General features: G+C 37.1%; 2 protein-coding genes across 3 annotated transcripts in view; one reads left to right on the top strand and one right to left on the bottom strand.

Moving 5' to 3' along the window:
* Positions 1–17,439, bottom strand: part of NUP37 (nucleoporin 37) — a 30,391-nt gene extending 12,952 nt beyond the window's left edge. The window contains exons 1-5 of the mRNA XM_079773885.1: positions 17,350–17,439; positions 15,906–16,133; positions 11,179–11,303; positions 5,964–6,036; positions 3,541–3,635 (exon numbers count right to left, since the gene is read on the bottom strand). Coding sequence (XP_079630011.1) covers positions 3,541–3,635; positions 5,964–6,036; positions 11,179–11,303; positions 15,906–16,061 — 449 coding nt within the window. The 5' untranslated portion in view covers positions 16,062–16,133; positions 17,350–17,439. The remainder of the gene's footprint in view (positions 1–3,540; positions 3,636–5,963; positions 6,037–11,178; positions 11,304–15,905; positions 16,134–17,349) is intronic.
* Positions 17,440–17,497: 58 nt separating this feature from the next.
* Positions 17,498–26,961, top strand: part of PARPBP (PARP1 binding protein) — a 56,485-nt gene continuing 47,021 nt past the window's right edge. The window contains exons 1-3 of one of the 2 annotated variants that reach the window (XM_079773883.1): positions 17,498–17,578; positions 18,871–18,956; positions 20,031–20,187. In XM_079773883.1, the coding sequence (XP_079630009.1) occupies positions 20,035–20,187 (153 nt within the window). In that variant the 5' untranslated portion in view covers positions 17,498–17,578; positions 18,871–18,956; positions 20,031–20,034. Of the gene's footprint in view, positions 17,579–18,870; positions 18,957–20,030; positions 20,188–26,961 lie in introns of those variants that run through there. The other variant, XM_079773884.1, reaches the window with a different exon arrangement.

The following is a 26,961-nucleotide window of genomic DNA, read 5'->3' as shown; positions in this document are numbered from 1 at the left end:
ATAATCTGGCCACTCAGTGTACTTATGTATAAGGGGAAGCTTGCAAATCGTGATATGTCAAGGGACCAGGAGATAGTGGCCCCCAGCCTCTGGCTAGTAAGTCCTCTGCTTCTTTCTAACTACCCACAATGCAGTTCTTATACATGGAAAAACCTTATTTTAAAATCCCAACTCTGTGGTCAGTCTACACTGAGTGGCCAGATTATTATGCGTTCAGAGATCATAATAATCTGGCCACTCAATGTATAATATAGCTTAGTATTTAAGAAATTTTCTTCATTTATTTTACTCATTTATCTTACCATTTAAGCCATTTTAAAATATATAATTTAGGGGCTCTTAACTTAGTTCGAGAACATCTTTATTATTCCAAAAGAAAACACCGTACCCACTTGGCAGTCACGCCTATTCTCTCCTCCCCACTTCCCTGGCACCATTATCTGTTTTGTTGCTATGGATTTGCTTATTCTGCAAATTTTATATAAATGGAATCATAGAATATTTTATGTCTAGCTTCTTTAATGTTTTTAAGTTTTACCCATGTTGTAATAGGTATGTGTATACATATATATATATATATATATATATATACATATATATATATGTATACACATATATGTATGTTTATATATATAAATATATATATATGGACTCTTCAATCATTTTTATAGCTGAATAATATTTCAATGACATACCACATTTTGTTTATCCAGTTATTCACTGATGGACATTTGGGTGTTTCTACCTTTTGGCTATTGTGAATAGTACTGCTAAAAACATTCCTTTATAAGTTTTTGTTTGAACATGTTTTTAATTCTTTTGGGTATGTACCTTTTCCTAGGAGTGGAATTGGTGGGCCACATGCTTAGGTTTTTGAGGAACTGCCAAACTGTTTACCACAGTGGCTACTTCCTGACCTTCAGTCTAGTTATTCTATTTAGCATGTCTTTTTTAAGCATTGTATCACCTGCATATAAAACTACTCCCAAGAAGACACAGGCTCTGACTATGATTGGGTAAGGATTTCTCCACTAACATGCAGACTGAGACTGTAGGAGACATTATTTTGTTGTCGTTTTTGTTAATCCTCACCAGAGGATATTTTTTCCATTGATTTTTAGGGGGAGAGACAGAGAAACATCAATGTGAGAGAGACACATTGATTGGTTGCCTTCTACATGTGCCTGACTGGGGCCAGGGATCAAGCCTGTAACCCAGGTATGGGATGACCGGAACCAAATCCGGGACCCTACACTGTGCAGGCTGACGCACCAACCACTGAGTCAAACCAGCTAGGGCAGGAGGCATTACTTTAGTGCAGTGTTAGGAATGATTCCTGGGATGAAAATGGCTATTTCCTCTGCCCAAATTGCACAGTTGCCATTTGGCTGGAGTTATTTATTTGTAACTTGGCAATTCCATACTTTGAGTTAGTGTAGACAGTTGTACTGAAACAATTTTCTATTGTAGTTTGTCCCATCAGAATACTTTATTTCCTTTGTTACTGTCAGAGTGTATGATACTTCTCTTCCTTACTTTAAACTTCTTGACTTACTTGAATCTTCTATTTCTTTTAAAAATCTTAACTATATTGCTTACTTTTTGGCCCAAGAAGTTTGACTTTAATAGCCAATCAGGACTGTCCTTTACTTCTAGTTGGCAAACTAAGTTAATGAATTCTAAATTTAGCTCCCCGGCTACTGATAAAACGATGTTATCAACCACCAAATCTTAGTGGCTTACAAAAACAAGCATAATTTCTTACTCCTGGATCTGTGGGAAACTTTATTTCATAATACCAGAGGGGTCCATATCTGCTCCATGTGTTTCTCTTCTAGGGCCAGTAGCTACCTAGGACATGCTCATCTTATAGCAAAGAGAGAGGACAGAAGGTCAAGACAAACCACATAAAACATCTGAAGTGTCTTCTTGTGTCAGACCTGCTAATATTACATTGGCCTAAACAAGTCACATGGGTAAACCCAATAGAATGGGAAAAATCTCCTCCTTCCATGGAGGCGGGAGAAAGGAGAGCAAGTATTTGGAGAACAATAACACCATAAACCACAGCCCAGCAAAATAAGACAATTAGGGGCAACATAGTGAGTTTTCAAAAAGTTAAATTTATTAAGTTTAACTTCACTTTGAAGTTAAGCCCTTTATCCTTTTTAAAGTAATAACGTTCCTTCTTTCATAAAATTATGGTAATTGAAGGCAGTAGAACTTTAAAAATTCTTATCACTTAACAAAATAAAAAGTTGGAAACCCTGTGTCAGTCCCCAAAAATTTTAGGACAATTTTAATAGTCCAAAAAAATCTCAAAGTCTACAAGAAAAAAAAAAATTCACAGACCACTGAATGTAATCCCAGGTCTGTCTGGCTCTTATTCACTATTCAGAGGCTACTCCTTGGCCTGCAAAGACACTCATTTTCTCCCTTCTCAGGTATCATTACCCCAAATGCTTGTGATTAGGAAAGTCTAGTTTTAGAGAACTAAAATGTCTCTACTTATTTCTAGTGATCTAACTTTTATCTTAAAAATAGTTCTATTTACTCTTCAGGTCTATATATAAACTTGGTTGTGTAATACTTGGGGTCATGTACTAGTAAATCTTTCATTATCTCTGACGTGAAAATTTTAACAGGCAGAACATAAAGAATAATGGCCTATGACTCTAACTTTAAAAAGATGAGCTATTACAAAGATTAAAATTTAAAAAGTAGATAGTGGCTTTATTTCTAATGTGAAAGGACACATATTTAATAGTTTTGCCTGTGTACAAGTGTTTATAAATACTATTGATTTTGTCACAGCCTGATCAAATATTAAAACTATGCAAAACAGCAGCACAGTGTTTTTCTTTTTCTCACAGTGCTGTTGAAAGAATGAAGCAATTGGCACTCCTGTAATGACTGATTCACTCATTTCACTCCTGCCTCCACAGCCTGTTTCCACCTCCTACTCTGGCTCTTCGTCTTGTTTTTTAGCTTGTGGTATTCTCCAGCTTTAGGCATTATTAAAATGCTATAGCTACCTCATCTGTTCCAAACTGGGGTGGGATGGAAGACTGTGACACTGAAACGTGCTATATATACAGAAAAGCTTATAGAGAGACTTTCAAATTTGTCAAAACACTAATTTCCCATGAGTCTTGCTTTAGCGAATGAAATCCGCATTAAACAATGACTTACCAGACAGGATCTGTGAAATAATGTCCCAATATGGCAATTGCCTTTTATTATCCTACTGATCTTGTCCATAATTGGAGAATTTGATCTTATATATTTAATTTCATAAATGGTCAGATATAAAATAAGAGGGAGAGAGGCATCCATGAATCAGTAAGGGAAGTTTCCAAAACTGGGATGAGAACTTAACTCATCAGTTTTGAAACTCACATTTGTGTCATACTTACAATTTATTTAAATGAAGTATCTGTTTCTGGAGTATCTATAGAAGTTATATTTTCTCTAATTTTAAAAATGTAATTCTTATTAAAGTAAAAATTTTAAAATGTGCTTGTATCATAAGCAACATACCTGCAGGTATGATCATCACTCACACTTGCAATTCCGTGGCCTTCTTTGGGGTCAAACACCAAACCATTAATGAAATCTGAATGGCCCTCTAAAACCTGACATAAGGGGAAAAATTAATAAGAACACAGGAAAAAAAATCTACACTATTCCTACCTAATATTTTTACTTCACTGCCTTAAAAGCTTTCACTGCATGCTTCTCTTTTCCATAAATATTTCTTAGCAATCTGCTATTTTTAAAGCATGATTTATACACCCACTTTTCTGAAGGTTTTTCTTGGAAAGAAGCTGATTATTCAACACACTGCTATTAGCTTAATCTTTCTTTTCTAGTATGCATTTCTTACAAAAACACTTTTTTTTTTTTTACTGTACCTGTCCTCATATCACCTCCTTTCTCACTTATTACATAAAGTTTAAATAAAAATTAAAGCTGGAACTTTCTAGAGTCACTGAGTTAAGAGTCCCCCTCAACTATTTACTTCATACCTACTGCTCTGCACACCTGCTGCTGCCTAATAAACACATAGTATGAACTTCACCTTCTAAGGTCTTTATTCACTTGTTCAATGTGACTGCCAGCACTGGAGATAGCCATATTACTAGCCCACAATCACAACAACCCACAAATTTGTTTCTGGCTACAGAAGGAACAAAGGGGAAGGTGCAAGGTGGAAGACTATGTGAGCCAGTAAGTTTCAATATTTTAATGACTATTGTTTTTCCTTTCTCCTCCATTCATTTCAAAAGCTCAAATTTGATCTTAGTTTGAAGATTAATAGAGTGCTTCTATTTTGAATTGCTATTTAGAAATATATCATGAAGAAAAAATTTTGATTTAAATATTCTTGTGTAACTTTAACAAACTCAAATCCTCTAAACATTCTTCAAAGCTTATGCCACAGTGTACAAGACAAACTAAATTAATATTAAATTTTAATGTCTATTAATCTTAATACATTAACTTTTTTAAATCCTCACCTCATCTGAAGGTATGTTTTTATTGATTTTTCAGAGAGGCAGAGAGAAAGAGAGGCAGAGAGAGAGAGAGAGAGAGAGAGAGAGAGAGAGAGAGAGAAAGAGAGAGATATGTGAGAGAGAAACATTGATTGGTTGCCTCCCATATGTACCCTGACAGGGATCTATCCCAAAAACCAGGATGCTTCAATCAACTGGGCCATACCGGCCAGGGCCCACTTTTATTCGTGGCGAGAACATTTAAGATCTACCCTTAACAACTTTCAAGTATATAATACAGAATTGTTAACTGTACTCACCATGATATAACTAGTCCCCAGAACTTATTCATCTTATGATTTCTAGTCCCCAGAAGTTATTCAGCTTACGATTTGAAGTTTGCACCTTTTTGTCATCATGTCCACATTTCCCCTACTCCCCAGCCTGATTTTACTGCCATTCTACCCTCTGTTTCTATGAGTTAAGCTTTTTAAAATTCCACATTTAAGTGAGATCATGCAGTACAGTTGACCCCTGAACAATGTGGAGGTTAGGAATGCTAACCCCCTGAGCAGCCAAAAATCTTGACTCTCCAAAAACTTAACTACCCTCAGTATCTGTTGGGGGTTGGTTCCAGGACCCCCTGTGGATACAAAAATCTGAAAATGCTCAAGTCCTCTATATAAAATGGTATAGGTCAGTGCAAATAGTTGGCCCTACACATCAGTGCACCCCAAACTGTGGAGTGAAAATAGTACAGGTATTTATTGACAAAAAGCCACGTATAGTGGATCTGTGCAGTTCAAACCTCTACGGTTCAAGGGTCAACTTTATTTGTCTTTCTCTGTCTAACAACTTATTTTAGAGAACTATTTCTTATAACAATAGAAAACACACATATAGGGCTTACAGTGTACAAAGCAGTGTTCTAAGTGTTTTATACAAATTAGCCCATAATTCTATGAAGCAGATGCTATGATTATCCCTATTTTACAGATAAGGAAATAAGTACAGAGACTGGGAAGGTGACCAAAGTCATACTGTTATTAAAGTGGTAGAGTTGGGCTTCAAACTCAGGCGGTTTGGCCCTGTGTCTGTGCTCTTAACAAATTTGTAACCCTGCCTTGCACTATGCTGTAATGACTGTTTCTTTAAAGTTTAACGGGTACTCTATGTGTGTTCATGTCCATTATACTCCTACTATATACCAACTGTGAATTTTGAATTCTCCCTCATTTGCTGTGCCAACCTAATATTTTAATTTAATAAGTGATAACAGATTAATATTCTGCAGTCTTTACTAAGAACCTAGATACTTAGCCTAAAATAGAGTAAACGAGACCCTAAATCACATACTTTAAAGATGACCATAAAACGTCATCTTAAATTAGGATAAATCCAATTTAAAAAAGCAAGAAATGTTTTAAAATAAGCTATACATTTAGAAATTATACTTGTCAAGCATACCTTGTATTCATTTTTATCTTGAAGATCTGACGTAAACATTCTAATTTTCATATCAGCAGCTGAAGTACAAAATCTGGAAGCAAAAGAAAAAACCAACAAACCCACTTTTAGCCTCTGTAAATGCAAGTTCTCATCTGTGCTTTCCAAATTCCCTCCAGTTACCAAAGCTATTTTCATGCTTTCTTTTGGGCAGAAGGGGTATGTTGTGACTTTGTTATAAAAAATGTTATACAGCCATTACTGAAAGCAGAAGGTGCTTACATTTAAGAAAACACACCAAGTTTAGTATATTCTTGATTTGTCTTTTCAAAAACAAAAGGGTACAATTTTATTATAAATCAATTTAACTTTTAACTTTTTCTTAAGAGAATAAGAAGATGTGATTTAAAAAGTATCCTCATTTTAGCTAGGTCAATATTAGACATTAAAAACATCAGTCCTTGGCTTCTTCAGTTATCGATAAGCCTTCTTACTTTTTCTAGTCCTCTAAATAAATTAAATCAGATGAAAGAAGATAAAAGCTGGAGTATTATTTATACTGACACTACACTAAGATTTTTTTTAGTAGTTCATCAATGCACAGTACACTAAAAAACAAAATCTAAGCAAAAACTATTTTTTAAACTAGTTTGCCTTTAACCCTAAAATTATTAGATTCTCAGCATGTCAGATTATGGCTAGGGGAAAAATAAAAATTATACTTATATATTTTAAAAAAGTTCATTTCTAATTGTTTTAGGTAAATGAGTATCAAACAGACCTAAATTTCTTTAGTTCTGACTACATTAAAGTTAAGCATTTTTTTCTCAGCTAATAAACTTATCCAACAACACTTAAATAAAATAAAAGCAAGACTCCTAATGTGTTGGTACATTTGTGACCATCGCTTCTCAGTGATTGGGAGGGGCATACAGAGGACCTCAGAGATATGCAGGGTGGAACAAAAGTAGGTTTACAGTTGTGAGTATAAGAAACACAGAATTTATTCTTATAGTTTTATTTATTAATTATTGTATTGTTTTCCACCTAAAGAACTATAAACCTACTTTTGCCCCACCCTGCACATATCTCTTTTTGGCATGGATGCTATATTTCATATAAACAAATAGAAGGTAAGAAAAACTAAAAAACAAAACTTAATCTACCTAATTGTCCTTTTTTGAATTTGTCCCATTATTGTTTCAGATATTCTTTATTTCCCACACAGAGGAAACTCTAGAACAAATTTGCTACAACATTACTAATGGGAGGGTCTCTCCTAAAGCAGGTTTTTTCATAGTTATGTCATAAAGAAATCACTGAAAAGTCTGTTCAAAATCTCATCTCTAAAACAGGTAAAGGCTATTTCAGAAGGTTTTAAAAAGAAATATCTCATCAACTCCAAACCAGGATTATATGAAATGCTGAAGGGTATTCTTTAAGAAGAGGAAGAAGAGGAAAAAGGTAAAGATAATAATTATGAACAACAAAATGACAACAAATACATACCTACCAACAAGTGAATCTAAAAATCAAGTGAATAAAAAATCTGATGAACAGAATGGACTGGTGAATATAATAGAATCAGGGACATAGAAAGGGAGTGGACTGACAATTCTCAGGGGGAAGGGGGTCTGAGGGGATGTGGGAAGATATTGGACAAAAATCTTACAGCTATGGATGAAGACAGTGGCAGGGGATAAGGGCATGGGGTGGGGTGGGGAATCAGGTGGAGGGGAGCTATGGGGGGAAAAAAAGAGGAACACCTGTAATAATCTGAACAGTAAAGATTAATTTAAAAAAAAAAGAAATATCTCAAGCAAAACTATTTGTAAAGAAAGTATGCATATGAGGCCAACTTCAGTAAAAACATGAGAAAAAAGTTATAGGAGTGAAAGTATCTTTACTTAATCCTATCTATAAAGGGTAATATGCAAATTAACTGTCACTCTGTCACAAAGATGGCAGCGCTCATAACCACAAGATGGTGGCGCCAAGTCCTCTCAGCCCTGCCGGAGTCCCCCAGTCCCGGGGGGGCTGCCGCTGAGAGCGGGCTGCGTGAGCGGCCTGGCGGAATGCTTGCTTCATCGCTGTGGCAACGAGGCAAGTGTTCCGTGCCCAGCTCGATGGGCCTCTGGCCAGGCCAGGGCACAGATGGGCCTCTGTGCAGCGGGCGCGAGAGCTACTGGCGCATGGATTCATGCGTAGGACTACTAGTAAAAAATAAATCCTACCTTATAATAGACAAATATGCAAATTGACCGCAACTTCGCTACGCCCAAGCCACACCCACCAACCAATCAGGACGAGTATGCAAATTACCCCAACAAAGATGGCGGCTAATTTGCATATCAAGACAGCGTAGAAAGAAGCCAAGAGATGCTGAAGGGAGCAAAGCTGTGGAGAAGCAAGCAAGCCGGGGGGAGGAGAAGGGAGGAGCGGAGGCAGGGCTGGGGGAGAAGGAAGGAGAGCGGGGCGGGCGGGCGGGCCGGGGGACAAGGGAGGAGCGGAGGCGGGGCCGGGGGAGAAGGAAGGAGAGCGGGGCGGGCTGGCGGAGAAGGCGGGCCGGGGGACAAGGGAGGAGCGGAGGCGGGGCCGGGGGAGAAGGAAGGAGAGCGGGGCGGGCTGGCGGAGAAGGCGGGCCGGGGGACAAGGGAGGAGCGGAGGCGGGGCCGGGGGAGAAGGAAGGAGAGCGGGGCAGGCTGGCAGAGAAGGCGGGCCGGGGGACAAGGGAGGAGCGGAGGTGGGGCGGGGTAGAGTGCAGCAGGAAACCCTATTGCAGGATTTTTCCTGCAATGGGAACGCTAGTAAATAAAATAAACAAATTACAAAACTTTATGGTCAACTTTGTGTTGTTCCACTTTCCTCTAAATATTTGCTGCTTTACTTTAAACATGTTTAGGGCAATTATATCATTCTTTAAACCAGAAAACCTCAGAGAACTGAAGATGAACAGTTTACTATCCATCAAGTGGGTATGGAAAAAGAGAAAACGGAGGCATGGAGGGAGAGAACAGAATTTAAGGCAACTAAATGCTAAAGATAAAGTATAAAATATTATGAAGAGATTCTAACTGTAGGATGACAGTTAATGATGATAAGAGAAATATAAAGTTATACCTCAGTCATCTTGATAGACTACTATTCAGTCAGGAAAAAAGACTACATATTGTGAAATGCCATGAAACAAATGTACAGTAAAATAAGAAGTATAAAAACTTATATATACAGTTTAATCAGAATTGTATAAATTTACCAACAAAAATGGAAAGAGTATTAGGTGTATAGCTGGCATCTAAAAAATTTTTTGTATATTCTAAACTTGATATAGTGTGTATTATTTTTATAATAAAAATACATAATTTATTTGAAAACAACAAAACTGTACTGTCAGCTTGCTCTAACAATATTGTTTTTAAAATTAATAAGCTGGTTTAATATTTTGAATTTATAATTTATATTGGTACATTTCCAAAGTAGCTTTGAGGCAGCTAATAAAAAAGCAACAACAACAAAAAAGATGAAACAATACAGCAAATCCATTAAAAAAAGTACAGGAGAGCAGGTACCAAATAAAACCACCATGAGAAGAAGATGGTTTCTATAGCTTTCAAAATCTATCGAATGCAAAGAGACTGCTGACTGACTTTTTTTTAGCTCCAGGCTCTGAACATTTCCTTTTAACATAAAAGGAAATGAACAGCACACTGGCTATTAACAATGACATATGTATGTTGACAAGAACTGTTATGTAGATTATTCAAAATTCAGGCAGCTAACACATGTAAAAGCTTCTAGAACAAATCATAGAACATGTTCACAATCTTTTAGTAGGTGAAGATTCTGAAGGCAGGAAATAGAATGCACACTAAAAAGTGCTCAACATCATTAGTCATCAGGAAATGTCATTGTGGTACCAACCAGAATGTTAAAATAAAGATTGCCAACAATAAATGCTGGAGAGTAGGTAGAGCAATTGAACATCCTTAGATTACTGGTTGGAACATAAAATGATAGAACCATTATGGAAACTGGTACTTTCTTAAAATGTTAAATACACATCTCCCCTCTGAGTCAATAATTCTACCCCTTAGAGAAATGAAGCCTTTTATACAATAAAATCTCTATACAGAGATGCTCATAGCAGCTTTTGTCATAATAGCTAAAACTGCAAACTGTCTGATTTCCACTTATAGGAGAATGCATATAAACTGCAGTTTATACAATGTAAATGGAATACTCCTCAAAAATAAAAAAGAAATGAACCATTGGTATACACACTATGGATGAATCTCAAAAAAATTAAGCCAGACACAAAAAATATATTCTGAATGATTTCATTTATATGAAGTTCTAGAACAGACAGAACTAATCTCTGGTAATAGAAATTGGATCAGCGGTTGCTTTGGCAGGGAATGGGGTACAGAATTGACTGGGAAGGAGCACAAAGAATCTTTTGGGGTGGCAGAAATGCTAAGTGAGTGGGTTATACAAGTGTCTGCATTTGTCAACACTGATGAAACTGTACCCTTAAGAGTTGAGTTGTATGTACATTATCCCTTAACTTTAAAAAATTAGGTTAGCTCAGTAAACGCTAACTTGTGGATGGCTAAATACTGTTTACTAAAAGAAGACAGACCTTTTAGATGTGGTATTTGTGGAAGCAAGGTTAGTGTTTTGTAACAAATCTTAAATACTGACATATTATGGCCCTTATGAAGAAGGTCTTAGCAGGCAGTGTTATGGTTTTTCTCAAAAAGCAATCGTTTTTTTTTTCTTTTTTCAAATGCCTTCACAGAAACTGAAGTGCAAAGATTAGATTAATTTTATGTATTGTTAAACATAAAAATGTGACCTTGAGCTATGTATAGGGCAGTAAGGTTGATTAATGACTCAATCAAATTTAGTTCTTTTAACGGACTTATACTTTCAATAAGTGGTAAACTTCGTGAAGAAGCTGTGAAGACAAAATGATTCAGATGAATCTCAGGTAGAGAGCTTTGTCATAGGCCCAGCTATGTACTCAAGCCATCATTGCCATGACTACATATTTAAACCACAAATTCAGACAAAATAAGCCTAAATTATGAAATAATAGCAAATGTTAAAATAGCTACTATCTAGAGCTGGAGAAAATGGAAATAGAGGAAAAAAGCCCTTAATGATCAAAGACTTCAGATCACTTAACACAAAGGACATTAGTAAATATTGCATTTAATAATAATTTTAAACTTACTTGATTACTGGAGGAAGTGAATCAAGTTTAGTCTCTGGGCTCCAAGCAATGCCACCAACCCTGATTCCATGGTGAATTGTTTGTAGTGTTTTATACTGAAGGCCTTCAATGTCTGCTTCTTCCTCCTAAGCAAACACAGTCCATGTTATAATAAGTTATGAGAACAAACATCATAATAATCTATTTTGTGATAATAAAGAATTTACCAGGAGACTATGTACAATGAGTCCTCACTTAAAGTAATTGGTAGGTTTTGACTCTGGGCAAAATGATGTATAACAAAACCAGTTTTTTTAGGGGCTAGTTAATATAAACAAGAGTTAAGTTCCTATGGCATATTTCTGGTCACAAAAACCTCTCCAAACTTCTAAATAAAGACCCAAACAACTTCTAATATTAAACACTGAAATGTGAGCTATACCTAATTGTAAGAGCCTAAAGTATTTACTATCTGGTTCTTTACAAAAAGTTTATTAATGAACTCTTTCCTGTAGTAAAATATGTACTTTAGAGTAAAGAAAAATGACCCCAGAAGGAAGGCCTCAGATGTAAGGAACAATGAGTAAAAAAAATAAAAAGCAAACAGGTGAGTAAAATAAATAAATGTTAGCCACATAAAACAACATCAAATTTGTGGGTTAAATAAAAATAAAAATGATAGAAAGCTCAAATATGACAACAGTAGAAGTCTGGAGAGGGTGATAACAGTTCATGTGTCAAAGGTCCTTGTGTTTTGTTTTTTTAAAAAATATATTTTTACTGATTTCAGAGAGGAAGGAGAGGGAAAGAGAGATAGAAACATCAATGATGAGAGAGAATCACTGATTGGCTGTCTCCTGCACGCCCCCCACTGGGGATCAGAATTGGGCCCACTACCCAGGCATGTGCCCGGACCGGAATCGAACCTAGGACCCGTCAGTCTGCACTGCAGGCCAATGCCCTATCCACTGAGCCAAACCAGCCAGGGCAAAGGTCCTTGTTTTGTTCATAAAGTTAAAGATATTAATTTTGACTTTGTTTAAGTATGCATGTTAAAGTGTCTTTGGTAACCATTAAAAGAAGAAAAATGGCATGTAAAACAAACTATTAAGGAGAAAAAAATGAAAGGAGAGGGGAACAAAACAGACAGAAGACAAAAAACCCCCCCCACATTCCAATGTTTTCAACAGTAAAAAACTAAAAGTAAACCAAATACCCAATAGAGAATAATTGTAGTATATTCATATTATAAAACACCATACAACAGTGAAAATAAGTGAAGTAAAAAATGTGAGGAATCTAACAAATATATCAATAGCAACAAACTGGAGAACATAATACAGAATAATTTCATTGATATAGTTTAAAACATGAAAAAAATATTGATTTGCAACACCTATGGTAACTCTACAGAGAAAAATTCAGACATGGTTCTTGGGGGTGAGAAGGGCAATAAGGGCAGAATACCCAAGGGGCTTCAAAAGAATTGCTAATATTCCATTTCTTAAGCTAGGTATATAGGAATCTATTTTATTATTATTCTCTATACCATATATTGATAATATATATTTAAAAACAATTTTATAAGCTTAAAACATTGGGATTTTAAAAATAAATAAACCACGGTTTTATTACTTAAATCAATACCCTAACTGCGTCTGAAGACAAAAACAGAATGTTTCTTTTTTTTTCTTTTCCTTTTTATATATATTTTCTATTGGTTTTTAGAGAGAGGGAAAGAGAGAAACACTGATGTGAGACTGAAACATGGATCGACTGTCTCCTTCACACCCCCTACCAGGGATCAAGCCCACAACCCAGGCATGTTCCCTGACCAGGAATTAAACCAGCAGCCTTTTGATGCACGGGACAATGCCAAACTGAGCCACAATGGCCAGGGCAAAAGCAAAAATTTTCATGACAAAATTTTCCAAAGGAATCTTCTATGTTAAATGACTAGTTATCTTTTATAAAAGTTTATAGGATTATAAAATAGCAGGAAAAAATCTAGAGCAGGTGAAACTTGATATTTAATAGAATACATGTGTCTATATGGAAGGGAATTATCTGAAGGCTTGTTCTAAGAATTCCATTCATCCTGAATCTAAATGCTAAGTTTTATAATGTGTACTTTAATTGAATCCCAGTGGATGTGTTGATTTTTCCAGGATAGCCTTTGAGATCTTAACAAAGTCATTTCACAAATACATTACACATCTCTTTCTCTACATAATTCAGATGTCCCTTGAAAATAAATTTAAATTTCAGATGAACTTAGAGTTAACAGCAAAAAGTTTTTCCATAAATGAAAAAAAAAGGATTAAGATGTATTTATCAAGGAAAGAAAAACACTGTCAAATTTTATTACTTTGTAATTTGTGTATATAACTGTGGCTAACAGCCAGATATACCAAGGCAGCAACCACTAAGCAATTTTAAAATAAGGTTAGAAGCCTCATCATAGCTGACTTCATAGTTTGGGTTACATCTATTTTTCTACACTCGACAAATCAATCTTCTAAAAATGAAGTTTTTACCATCAAAACAGACATTATTTTGCTACTGTAACAATAGTGCTGACAATTAGGTCTTGTAATTTGTTATCCAAAGTATATATGGAATTATTTGGTGGTCATGGAGATAAAGAAATCCCAGGAACTGTACAGTCTGAGCTTTATGTATTACCAGTGAAACCTTTTTTTCCTGGCAGCGATGTTTGCCATTGAGCCAACTAAAAGGCCAGAGTGTATGTGTGGTACAGGCAGAGACAAATGCTATTTTGGGTGTAGACAGTATTGTATAGGCAGGAAATTAAGATACTTTGTGGAAAACTTGCCATAATGCATATCATTATACAAGGCTCCAGCATATTTGAGGTTGGAGCCAAGCCAGGTTGATGAAAGGGCTATTCTAAGGATTTGAAATGGGCAAGCTTTCCTATCACACCCATTTAAGGCCAAGTATAGAATTTTAGTTAGAGGAGACTGTAAAGTTTACCTACTCTGCTTCTTTCATTGAATGCTTGAATCTCTAGTACATCATCTGAAAACACGAGTTTGCACAACCCTTTTCTGAACACTTTCAGTGAGAGGGAACTAGCTACTTCTTGGGGGGAGATTATTCCATTTAGGGTAAATCTAATGATTAGAAGAGTTCTCTCTAACATGAAACCAAAATCTTTTTACATGTAAATGCTACTCATGACTCCAAATTCTGCTTTCTGGAACTACACAGAGTAATAAATCTAATTCAGTGATGGCAAATACTTGGCCATAGCTGATTTTCCCTAAGGGGTACAGACTCAGAGAAGACTTGGCATCACTCTTAAATAGAATTGACAAATAACACAAAATACATTTACCATTCTGAGTCTAATCCTCTTTTATGCAGTTTTAAATATTTCAATACCACTCTTAAATTTGTCTTTAATTACATTATCTCCTTTAAATCTCAACACACTGCTGAGAACTGAAATAAACATTACTGCCACTTTATAGAGAATATAGAGCTATGCAGTCCAATATAGTAGCTATTAGCCACATGGGGCTTTTAAGCACTTGATATATGTATAGTTCAAGCTGAGACGTGTACACTTTATAGAGTGCAAAATCCACACCAGATTTCAGAGTTAGTACAGAATATAAAATATCTCAATAATGTTTCATATTGGTTGTACATAAAATATTTTGGATATGCTAGGTAAAAAATTAATTTCATCTGCTTTTCACTTTTTATAATGTGGTTACTACATTTAAATTTATATTTGTGGCTCACATTATATTTCTATTGGACAGCACTGAATTAGCTCTCTTTGGCAGTTTAACCATTGCACTGATTCATGGTGAACATCCAGGTGATTAAAAACTGGAAGTCATAATTCTCCCTTTTAGCTCTAGTAATCTATCATATTAAGACTTTATATTCATCTTTATTAAATTTTAGCTTGTTCAACTTGACCCATTAATTACATATATTATATAATATTTGGATTCTGAGCAGAGTCTGACATATAGTATGTGCACAGACAGTATGTTAAATGAACTCTGCCATCCAAAACATTAGGTATCCTTCTCAGCTTCATGTTCTTGCTTGAGTCAAGTGTTCTCATCCAAGTCCCAGTAGAGGCCTTAATTCATTATTGATGACCCTTTGAATAGACTTAGAACCTTTCATGCTCCCTCTTCCGTCTACAAATAGGACTTTTATAGAAGTTTTGTTATTATGCTGGTTTACATTTAAACATCTCCTTGAGGGCAGGGTCCTTGCTTTTTTAAACATGTATCACCAGTTCCCACACCAGATCTGCACTTCATAAATATTTGACAAATATATGACATCAATCAATACTATCTTCAGCTTAAATTTCCATCTTTCAAAAGAACACTATCAGATTCTGAAAAATGCTTTGCTGAAATTCAAATTCACGATACTGATAGTGTTTGTTTTTTTTTCACCAGTGTTAGAATAAGATTACCTTTCTGATAGGAATGAGGAAATCTTTCAGTTTAATTTACCTTAGTTTTCTCTCAAGACAAGAGGGAGGCATGAAATTAGGTAGTATGGAACTTGAAGCTTCTAACATGAGAGACTAAGAACAATGTTTAATAGTGTTTAACTAGAAAAAAAACCATAACTTCAAAGGGAAGCAATATACTTTCAACATTTAGCAAAAGTTTACCAACATTAGCATAAGCCTTGTTATCAGTGAAATATCTTCATTGTCATTCACTGTAGTTTCACACACTAACCTGAAATGTACATGTGCCAATGACCACGTAATTATTGCCACCATATGCAATTAGGTTTCCCGAATCCCCACTGTCAAAGGGATTAAATTCTACCACATGCACATAATCTTCACAATCCACGGTGTAGGCCGCATTCCTTGTGGCATCTTGCTTCATCTTGTATGTCAAAGCTTGAGCAGTTGTAACAATAAAGTAGCCTTCTACTGGACAAGGTCATGAAACTGTGAACTATAGCACAGACACAGTTAGATAGAAACGGTCAAAAATATTATTCACTTTCAGCAAATGTTCAAAATAAGAATGGAGTATTGCAAATGCCACAGACAGCAAAAAAATAAAAAAAATTACTTATTTAAATACTTTGTGAATGATACCAAGCCGCATGGATCACCATAATTTTGTTTACATTATCTAAAAAATACAATCTTTGAAGAGGAAATCACTTTAGTAAATATATTTATAACGAATTAAAAATAGTTAACATTTACCCAGCACCTTTTTGCAGGTGCCATGTTAACCACTTTACTGACAACATAGCATCAAATATTCCTATAAACCTTAGAGGGAGGTACTGCCCATGGTTCCCATTTTACTGATGAGGAAATCAAGACTTTAGGACTTTATAATTAGCTTGCCAAGGTCAGAAGATGAGCCAGAATTTGAAAACATGACTACGTGTTGGGCACCGGTACTAGAGAAGAAAAACACAGCACTGGGCCACGAAGGAGCTCACAATCTGGGCCAGTTATGGTTCAGTGTGAAAAGTGCTGCACTATAAACAGATACACAATACAGGATGTGGAAGGAGTGACAAAACGTGTGTCATAAAAATAATAGTCACATAACCTGCACAAAAAACGTCAGCTAAGCTGTCGTGGTCCGGTATGCACTCCGGATGTAGCATTCCCAAAAGAGACATGGATTCTGTAGGATTTTTGTTTGTTTTTATTGGACGCGGGAGTTGCCCTGAAAACAGCTGGGCTGGATTACAAGCATAGGAAATGCCCGATGAGGACGTATTGTGAATCAGATGGGTCCCACCTCGGAAAGCCAATAAACTCGTAACCTTACAAAGTGGGCATCTGGGGTTGGGCATGCAGCTTAAGGCGAGGCACAGAGGTGTGGGACGGCAATAGACTCGCGGGTAGGACACTAGGTCTAAAGTAGAGTCCAGTCTCACTACATTATCGGGGTCTCACAGTGCAGGAGGGGGGGCGGGGGGGCGACATGTGCCTGTAAAACCAGCACTCCGGGGAGGGAATAAGAGGCGTTCCTACTAAGTAAGAGCCCAGATGCCGCCCCCTGTCCCAGGCAGATCGCCCGAGACCCCGCTACCGCCGCCCCGAGCCCGAGGTCTGGGGGAACAGGGGTGGAGACCCGCCTGGGGACAGCAGGGCGGTCGGTTAGCAAAGCAGCGCGGCCCCCGGGGCTCCGTGGTACGCACCGGAGGGAACCGGGAATCGCCAGAGAAGAGTAGGTATCCGCGGAGGGCACTAGAGAGGCTCGCGTCGATTCTGCTTCCGGGTCAGAGGGCGGCAGCGGCGATTGGCTCGCAGACCCTCCCGCGAGATTTAAAATGTAACCCGCGACGACTCAAACAGCGGAGAGACTTTGCCGCTGGGAGGGTCCTTACTGCAGCTGGACCCGCACCCCCTGAGTGTCCCCTGAGCCAGGTGAGTCTGACCTCTCCTCCATCCACATGTCGCATGTTCAGTGGTGATTCAAGCCGCGGGATTTTCGGGGACAGAAAAGCTCCGTGCGATCGTTGAAGTCATTTGTGCGGTGGCTTCGTTCTGGAGCCAGGTGGGGTCTGGGTGTATTGAACAGGGTTCACAGGATCTAGCAGTGGGTGGGGCTGGAAGTCCGAGGCCCTTTGAGGGCTACTTAGGTTCGGCGAGAAACCAGGGCTCGAGTCCCCAAACCTACGCAGACTCCACTTCTGCTGCGTTCGCCCTGTCCCTGTTATATCCTCCCGAGGAACTTTTTGGACCTGCATTCTGACAGTGATTGCAGCAACGACTGCCATTTTTTATTGAGCACCTACTAAGTGCCGGGCACCCGGTGGAGTATTTCCTTGTCTCTCTAACGTCTCATGATCTTACGGGATAAGAGATACCCTCCCCGTTTTACAGACGAAGAAATATATGTTCACCAGATATTTTAAATACCGAAGGGCATACAGCTAATACACGGGAGAGTCTGGATGTGGACCCTGATCTCTCTGACTCAGAAGTAGAGTTCTTTTAATCATCTCACACTGCCTCCCCAGTAACAGTTTCCTGTCTCACAGTGTTTGCTTCAGTGCGGCTTGGAATCCAGTTTTTACTTAAACAAGTGTTTATGATCTCTGCCACCTTCTACTACTGGTTTTGTGTTGTGCAGACTGACATTCAGAGTGCTTGCATATTCGTTGTCTCACTGATTCCTCATAACTGGCTGGAAAATATTATTCCTGATATGTATTTGATCATACCTCTTACCTAGGCAGTCAGGTTAAAAGCTGCCTAGGCTCACACAGCCAGCTAGCTCCTGGGAGAGTTGAGACTAGATCAGGGTTGGCAAACCCATGGCACTGCCTGCTTTAGTGCATCCAGTTCCCAAGCTAAGAATGGATTTTACATGTTTACATGGTTGCGAGGGGGGAGGAATCATTAGAAGAATGTGTGAAAATTATATGAAATTCAAATTTCAGTTTTTATTACATTTTAATGAAGCTCATTTGTTCATGGGTTGTCGGTGGCTATTTTCGCATGGCAAGGTCAGGTTGAGTAGTTGTGACAGACTGTATGGCTTGCACTCCTCAAATATTTGCTATTTGGTCCTTTCCAAAAAGTGTGCTGACCCCTAGATAAGATTGTTGGCTCTTATATGTACCAGGCGCTGTTCTAAAAGCTTCACTTATATTTACCCTTTGCTTTTTATAAAACTCTTTGAGATAGTGACTGTTATTATTTTCATTTTTCAGTGCAACGAAGCTGAGGCTGGGAGAGGTGACATAACTTGGCAAAGATCTCACAGCCAGCAAGTGGTGAAGCCAGGATTCAGAGCAGTGTAATTCCAGATTCATCTTCATCCTAGCAATCGGAACTCAGTACCTTTAAATAACACTAGTAATTTACTACTAAAGATTTCTTTCAGGAAAACTGATCATTACAGAAGTGTTATGTCTTCACTTTCTTTTTTATTTCTTAAAGAGATGAGGTTGATATTTTTAAGAGAAATAGAATTCTTAGCTATTTACTAGGATTTGTATTTAAGTAGACACTTTGTAGTCTTATACCTGTAAATTTAAGTCGTGTCACTGATTGTGTCTTTAAGTTATTGTTTTGTAAATGGCATATGCCCATTTTCTTGATCATAGAAACCCAAGATACATAGTAAACATCTGAGATTTTGTTCCAAAATTCCAAACTCAGAAGGAACCTATGTGTTCAGCATAAACTATATTGTTGTACAAACAGTTTAAACACAGTGAGCCACTCTTACTAGAAACGCTCCTGAAATCTATGTTCCTAGATGCATTCAAGGGCCAGCCTTGTAAGCAGGGCTTCCAAAAGATAGTAATCAGGCCTGCTGTATTAACTCTTTTTCTGCACTGGCCTTTTGAGGTCTAGGCTTGGAACTCCCGCAGTGCCATTCTTGCTACATTCTATTGGTTAAATCAAGTCACAAGGCCAAGTGAGATTCAAAGGGGTGGAAAAATAGACCATCTCTTTTGGGATAATATAATGATGGGAAGAAATTGGCTACCTTCCTCCCCAATCTACCACAGATATTACCATCTATCTTAAAACAAAATTTTTAAACAGTTTTAATTAGCTATGTGTCTGTAATTATAAGTTTGCAGAATTGGTGTATCTATTTTGTATGAATTTTCAGATTGAAGGTTGTATTTTGTTATTTCAAACGATTTGGCTTAAGAAAGCTAAAGGAGAGGAAAATACGATTGGGGAGAAATTGTTTTATTCTGTTTTCCTAAATTTAATGAAAAGCAATCTTTGTAAACATGAGATGACCTCTTGTTCATTACTTATTTTTCTCTAACTCTTGCTTGCCTTATACATGTTAAATATCAATTCCCAATTAAAATAAAGCTTTTTAATGTTGCGTTCTGTCCTACTTTAGGAGGATGGCTGTGCTTCATCAGAAGTCTGTCTTGGATATGATTAAAGAGTTCAGAAGGAATTGGCACACTCTTTGTGACTCTGAGAGAACTACTGTATGTGGTGCAGACTCCATGATCTTGGCATTGCAGCTTTCCATGGCAGAGAACAACAAACAGGTTAGTAGGCTATATTTAGGTTCGCTTTTTTTTTTTAACAGTGAATTTTGGTTACTGCTATTTTAATAAACTTCATTACATTAATTTCTTTGCAATAGATGACCTCCTATGATAATATCAGTATACTCTTTCCACAAATACCTCTGCATACCTATGTCAGAAATTACCATTGGATTTTAAATTATTTGTTTCAAAATTAAGGCCTTCATATGTATAATTCAAAATAGGACATACACATTTGATGTTTAATTTGAAGTTTTAAGTCAAACATGCAACTGGTATGATTACTATGGTTAAAGTTATTTTAATTTTTATAAGACTTCCTTCCCTAAAAAGATCTGGAAGGCACACATAGCTAATGTTTATTTAAATATAACCAAAGTATTTTATGACTCATTTAAGATTTTATAGTATAGATTAATTGTTCCTAGACCAGGCTATGGATCAGAATCATTTGGGAGGACTTCTGAAATATATTGACTCCTATGCCCCTATCTTGAAATTCTACTCTCTCAATCTGCACTGAGATCCTGAAAATTGTTTGTTTTTTTTTTTAAATCTCCCGGAAGTGATTATTACATAGTTGGCTTGGGCCAAACTACTATTTAACGTGAGCTCTACCTAGAGGGCTAGAGGTGCTCAGATGAGAGGTGAATGAATGTAGGCTGGAGTGGTAAAGAATTTTAGATAATATACTTAAAGCAGTGGAAATCTTTGGATGGGAAGGTTTTAAAGAAGGGATGAAGTAAGGGGAGAGTTCAGAAGAAGCATCCACGGGGAATCAAAATCATGAAGATGGTAAGGAGACTGTCTTGACTAGAGAAGAAGATTTTTGAAGAATGAAGTTGATTTCCATGGGTCTGTTGGGCTAAATGATGGAATGACGTTCTGATGAATTATTTTAATCCTGTATGTCAGTAGTTCACGGAATTTTAGATTTCATATACCAGCAAAATTTCCAAAAGAATTAGACATTGACAGATTTGAACATTTCTCATGTTGGGAAATAAGGCTATTAAGGAAAAATAATAGAGCTATCATTTTGAAAAAGTAAGACTATTTTAACACCTAAAAATTAGAAATTGTATGATCTTAAAATAAGAGGTGGTCTTTCCTCTGCATGAATAGTTGGCAGTTTTGCATGTTTAAAGCAATGTACTTTAAGATAAATTTTGAACATAAAATATTTTTGACAAAATTCTTATGTAGATATTCTTTCAACAAATACTGAGTTTTTGCTATGTGCTAGACATTATTCTGAGCATTAGGAATATAATATTGAAGGAAATCCCTGCTCTTATGGAAATAATTTTCTAGTCAGGAGAGATGACATAAGATATTTAGTGCTTTAAGTCATAATAAGTGCCACAGAAAAGAACAAAACAGAATTCCAAGTAAAGAGTGTATAGAGTTTGGGGTGGAGGAGTTCTTGCAATCTGAAATAGGATGGTCAAAGGAGGCCTCATTTAGAAGTTGCCATTTGAGCCAAGATTTGTTTTATTTATTTATTTATTTATTTTTATTAAGGAATTATATGTGTACATATCTTACCATTGCCCCCCCCCCCACTTCCATTCATGCCCTCACCCCCCAGAGTGAGCCAAGATTTGAATGAGTGAAAGGAGGAGTTAGTCATGGGGATTTAGGCGGGAAGGGACTACCAGGCAGAGGGAACAGCAGATGCAAGGGCCCTGAGGTGGTAATATGCTAGGCGTCTTCAAGGAACCACAGGGAGGCTGATTGCAGCTGTTTATATAAATGTTAATTTCTTCCCTCTCTTCCTCCCTTCTACAAATTTCCTCCCTCCCTCCCTCCCTCCCTCCCTCCCTCCCTCCCTCCCTCCCTCCCTCCTTCCCTCCCTCCCTTTAAAATGCTTATGTAACCATTTAGATGTTCTTTTCTTAAACTGTTTATATCCTTTGCTTATTTTGCTGTTGAGTTGCTTTGATCACTTTCTTACTCTTTGAAAGAGTTCTGCATGTATTTTAGATACTCTTTGTTTTATACTTTGTTGCTATCCACAGCTTACCTTAATATTCATATTCTTAGTCTCAATGTTTGTATTATTACTCACTCAGTCACTGAAACTAGATGCCTAAGGGTCATCGTAGAGTCTCTTTGCTTCCCACTTCAGTCCATATTAAGTCTTGCTTGAGCATTAGAAAATAAAACACACGTCCTTTTTTAAAAATTCTTTATCGTTTAAAGTATTACATATGTCTCCTTTTCCCCCTGATTGACCTCTCCCCGGCCACCCCCAACCCCTAGCACATGCCCTCACCCCTCCTAGTGTCTGTGTCCATTGGTTATGCTCATATGCATGCATACAAGTCCTTTGGTTGATCTCTTATCCCCTTACCCTCGCCTTCCCTCTGAAAATTGGCAGTCTGTTTGATGCTTCTGTGTCTCTGCATCTATTTTTATCAGGTTATGTTGTTGATTATATTCCACAAATGAGTGAGATCATATGATATATATCTTTCTCCAACTGGCTTATTTCGCTTAGCATAATGCTGTCCATGTTCATCCATGCTGTTGCGAATGGTAAGAGTTCTTCCTTTTTTACAGCAGTGTAGTATTCCATTGTGTAGATGTACCACTGTTTTTTAATCCACTCATCTGCTGATGGGCACTTAGGCTGTTTCCAAATCTTAGCTATTATAAATTGTGCTGCTATGAACATAGGGGTGCATGTGTCCTCTCCGATTGGTGTTTCTGATTTCTTGGGATATATTTCTAGAAGTGGGATTACTGGGTCAAATGGAAGTTCCATTTTTAATTTTTTTGAGGAAACTCCACACTCTTTTCCACAGTGGCTGCACCAGTCTGCATTCTCGCCAGTAGTGCACGAGGGTTCCCTTTTCTCTGCATCCTCACCAGCACTTGTCATTTGTTGATTTGTTGATGAAAGTCATCTGACAGGTGTGAGATGGTATCTCATTGTCGTTTTGATTTGCATTGTCCTTCTTTTATAATCTGAAGAAGTTGTTTTAAGATGGATAATAGATTCTGAGGATGTTGTATACATGGAATGGGCTAGCTGACGGCTAAACCTTGGTGACCATACACTGGGAAATGAGGAGAGAGAGAAATTGAGACAATTATTAGGAATCACTGTTTAGTGATTGAGAGCTGTTGTTCTGGAATCAAACAGAGCATGTTCAAATCACCTCCTATTGTTTGTTTGCTTGTGTATAAATAATTGAGAAATAGATATATCAACAAGTTCCATAAAATGTTGCCTGAAAAAAGTTTAGTTCTCATTGTAAAAATTTTGACATTAAAATATCCAATCCAAGTCAGTTTTTCTTCAGGACTTGTCTGTGTAGCATTCACTCAGGGTTTTTTCCTACTTGCTAATGTCCTACCTGCTAATTCACTTTATTACCTGTGAAAGTTCAGACTGTGGGTGGGAAAAGGGGGACTGGTGAATTGCAACTGAGCTTTTCACAGTTTGTGTAGATATGCATACGTGTGGAGATGATGGTTGCAGTTCTGTTTTACTTTAACTCTCTATGTAGAGACTTAGCTTAGGCATTCCTCACTGTGCTCAGACTTCCAAGGCACCCAGTATGAAACAACACACACATATGCCTATAGGTGCATTGGTAAGTAGCATACAGTAATAAAAGGGTGGAGTTGGTTGTATATATCCTTCAACTGTTTTTCACCCGGTGTTTGTGATCTACTTGTGGTTTTTAATTCTCTGAAGTTTGAATCCCTAAAGTATAATCCTTATAACTGAATTTGACTGCAGTAAAACTTTTGAATACCTAGCAGAATTGTTAGTCTGTCTATTGGCATGTTTGTTTTCTTAACTGCTTTAGTGGGGAAAAAGGAAAGGTATATTAAAATAATCTTTGAGTGTTAGGTTTTTGGCATGTTTTTAGAGAAGCAAGATTTTTTTTAGCTTAAATCCTGTAATACCTCTCTAGTAGTTTTATACTGCTAATGATTTACCTATTTTAGATTCATTCACTATTGACTTGATTATGTGACAAATATATGACTTCATTAGGTTGCAAATAATATTTTAGCACAGCACCTGTGGTTGACTGACATTTGAAAATGACCTAACAGAGACATAACAAGGAGAAACAGAATTTAAAATTCTATATAATAAGTGTCCAGTCATCCAGTTGTCTCTTCAACCAATCAATAGCATAATAATATGCTAATGATATGTTAAGGCCGCTCAACTGCTCACTATGACCTGCATTGACCACCAAGGGGCAGATAGTCGACTGGTCAACCAGTTGCTATGACATGCACTGACCACCAGGAGCCAGACAGTGGACTGGTTGACCAGTCACTATGACGTGCACTGACCCCTAAGCAGCAGACACTCAAAGCAGGAGCTGCCTTCTGGTGGTCAGTGCGCTCCCACAGGGGGAGCGTTGCTCAGCCAGAAGCCAGGCTCATGCCTGTCAAGCTCAATGGCAGTGGCGGGAGCCTCTCCCGCCTCTGCAGCAGCACCAAGGATGTCTGACTGCCAACTTAGGCCCACTCCCCGAGGGCTCCCAGACTGCGAGAGGGCGCAGGCTGGGCTGAGGGATCCCCCCCGCCCCGCCTCCCCCCGAGTGCATGAATTTTGTGCATTGGACCTCTAGTTGAATTATAATTATCTACCACTCCTCCCCCAGCAAACAAACTGACGATTATTTTACTTGATAAAAAGAGAAGGGCAACTGCTATTTTTGATTACCTACCATTTATAAAGTGTTATTTAATCCGTACAATCTCATTTTATAACCAAGGAAATTGACTCAGAGTGATTTCGGTATCTTACCCAAGTTCACACAGCAAGGAAGGGAGAGGAAAGGAGAGATAGAAACATTAATGATGAGGGAGAATCATTGATCAGCTGCCTACTGTGGGCCCCCGACTGGGGATCAAGCTCGCAATTGCACGTGTGCCCTGACCAGGAATCGAACCATGACCTCCTTTTTCATAGGTCGATGCTCAACCACTGAGCCACCATGTTGGCTGGGCACCAATTAATGCTCTTAAGTAGACTTGCTATCTTTACTCTTTTGATAATAAGAATTCTAGCTAGTTAAAAATGTGAAGTTTATTTAAAATTTTGAATAATAAATAACTTTGATAAAATATACAAAGTACAAGTGCTCTGAAAAAGTGTAACTCTTGCTTTTTCTCATTTTATTCTTGTGAAATATAATCCTTCGGTTGTCCATCAAAGCATTGAACATTTTGAACTTACTTCAAATAGTAGCCAGTTGGCATGTTTTCCTAGCAAAACATTTTCTGATTTGACCACAGACTCTCTCTCAATCAGTTGTTACTTGTTTGAAAAATAGAATATCCTGTCATGGTGGGCACCTGATCCTGAAAACTGATATCTGGAGTACAATTTTATTTGGATTTAAAATGTTTTTACAATCTCAGTATAAACAATCTAGTCAGAGCCTTTTCTCAGAAGATCAAGAGTTTGCATAGTTTTCTTTTAGTTACAGTCAACAGAATGAGAATAAATTATATATTTACATTAAAGCAAAAATTTAATTTATTTTTACCGTGAAAGACGTTATGCCAAGATAGTTTTAAGAATTTTTAAAATAAAACAATTTAGTTTTAAATTAAATAAATGGATTTATTTAACTTAAATAGCATTTGGAGATTTAATAATATATAACCTTTGTAGGGTTTGGGAGTAAAGTATACAATTTTTGATTCAATGTTTGGATTTTGAATCTATGGTTTGAGAGTTAATGATCTTTTGTTTGTTCATTGAACTAATTTCATGAGATATAATTTTCATAACTATGATATAACAGGTCCCTAATCTAAGGGCAATAAGGGTATTTTCTTAATTGCTTTCATATGAATGAGTAGAGAGTTAATTATTATTATTATTTTTAAAAATATATTTTATTGATTTTTTACAGAGAGGAAGGGAGAGGGATAGAGAGTTAGAAAATCAATGAGTGAGAAACATCGATCAGTTGCCTCCTGCATACCTCCTACTGGGGATGTGCCCGCAACCACGGTACATGCCCTTGACCGGAATCAAACCTGGGATCTTTCAGTCCGTAGGCCGACACTTCTATCCACTGAGCCAAACCGGTTAGAACGAGAGTTAATTATTTTAAGGCAGGTTGTACACTTTGTCTTAAATTTGGATAGTAATTGGAAAATGTAACTGATCTTTATAAAACATATAAAGATAGATATTTGAAAGAGTCAGATATTTAGAAATAGTACTACATCATATGATTCTATTTGATTTCTTTCTGTTATTCTTCATTGCTAAATATGATGTTACAATTTAGTTTCAGTAAATTATAAGTTCTATTTAAATATCCACCCATCTTAAAATGCAATTAATGGAAAGATCTAGATGTTAGCAGAAACCACTAATATATTAATGGAGCTAAACTGTAGAAGACAGCAACATTGATACATTTCACAAAACTACACAGAGATGCTTATACATATTTCTTATTCATAAAGCATTGAAAAGGAGCAGTTAGAATTTTTTACTGAATTGGAGTTTGGCATTTTGTGGAGGACACCATTATTAATATTGGGGGTATAAAGTGGGAGCAGAATGCAATCAATTGAAAAAAAAAACACCCCTTCAATATGCCCAATTTTGAACAATTTTACTTGATAAGTAACATCTGACAGCTTAGAGAAAGAAACCTGACTGACTTTTTAGCACTCATTTGCCTACAGTTTAATGTGTCCCTGAGTAGGGAAGAATAAAAATCCTCCTTTGACCCCAAGTTTTAGCACTGGTGTTTTGTTTTCTCT

This window comes from Cnephaeus nilssonii (genome assembly GCF_951640355.1).
Source record: "Cnephaeus nilssonii genome assembly, chromosome: 6".
NCBI classification, from domain to species: domain Eukaryota; kingdom Metazoa; phylum Chordata; class Mammalia; order Chiroptera; family Vespertilionidae; genus Cnephaeus; species Cnephaeus nilssonii.
The sequence above is the reverse complement of the archived record's forward strand: the minus strand, read 5'-3'. Positions and strand labels throughout refer to the sequence as shown.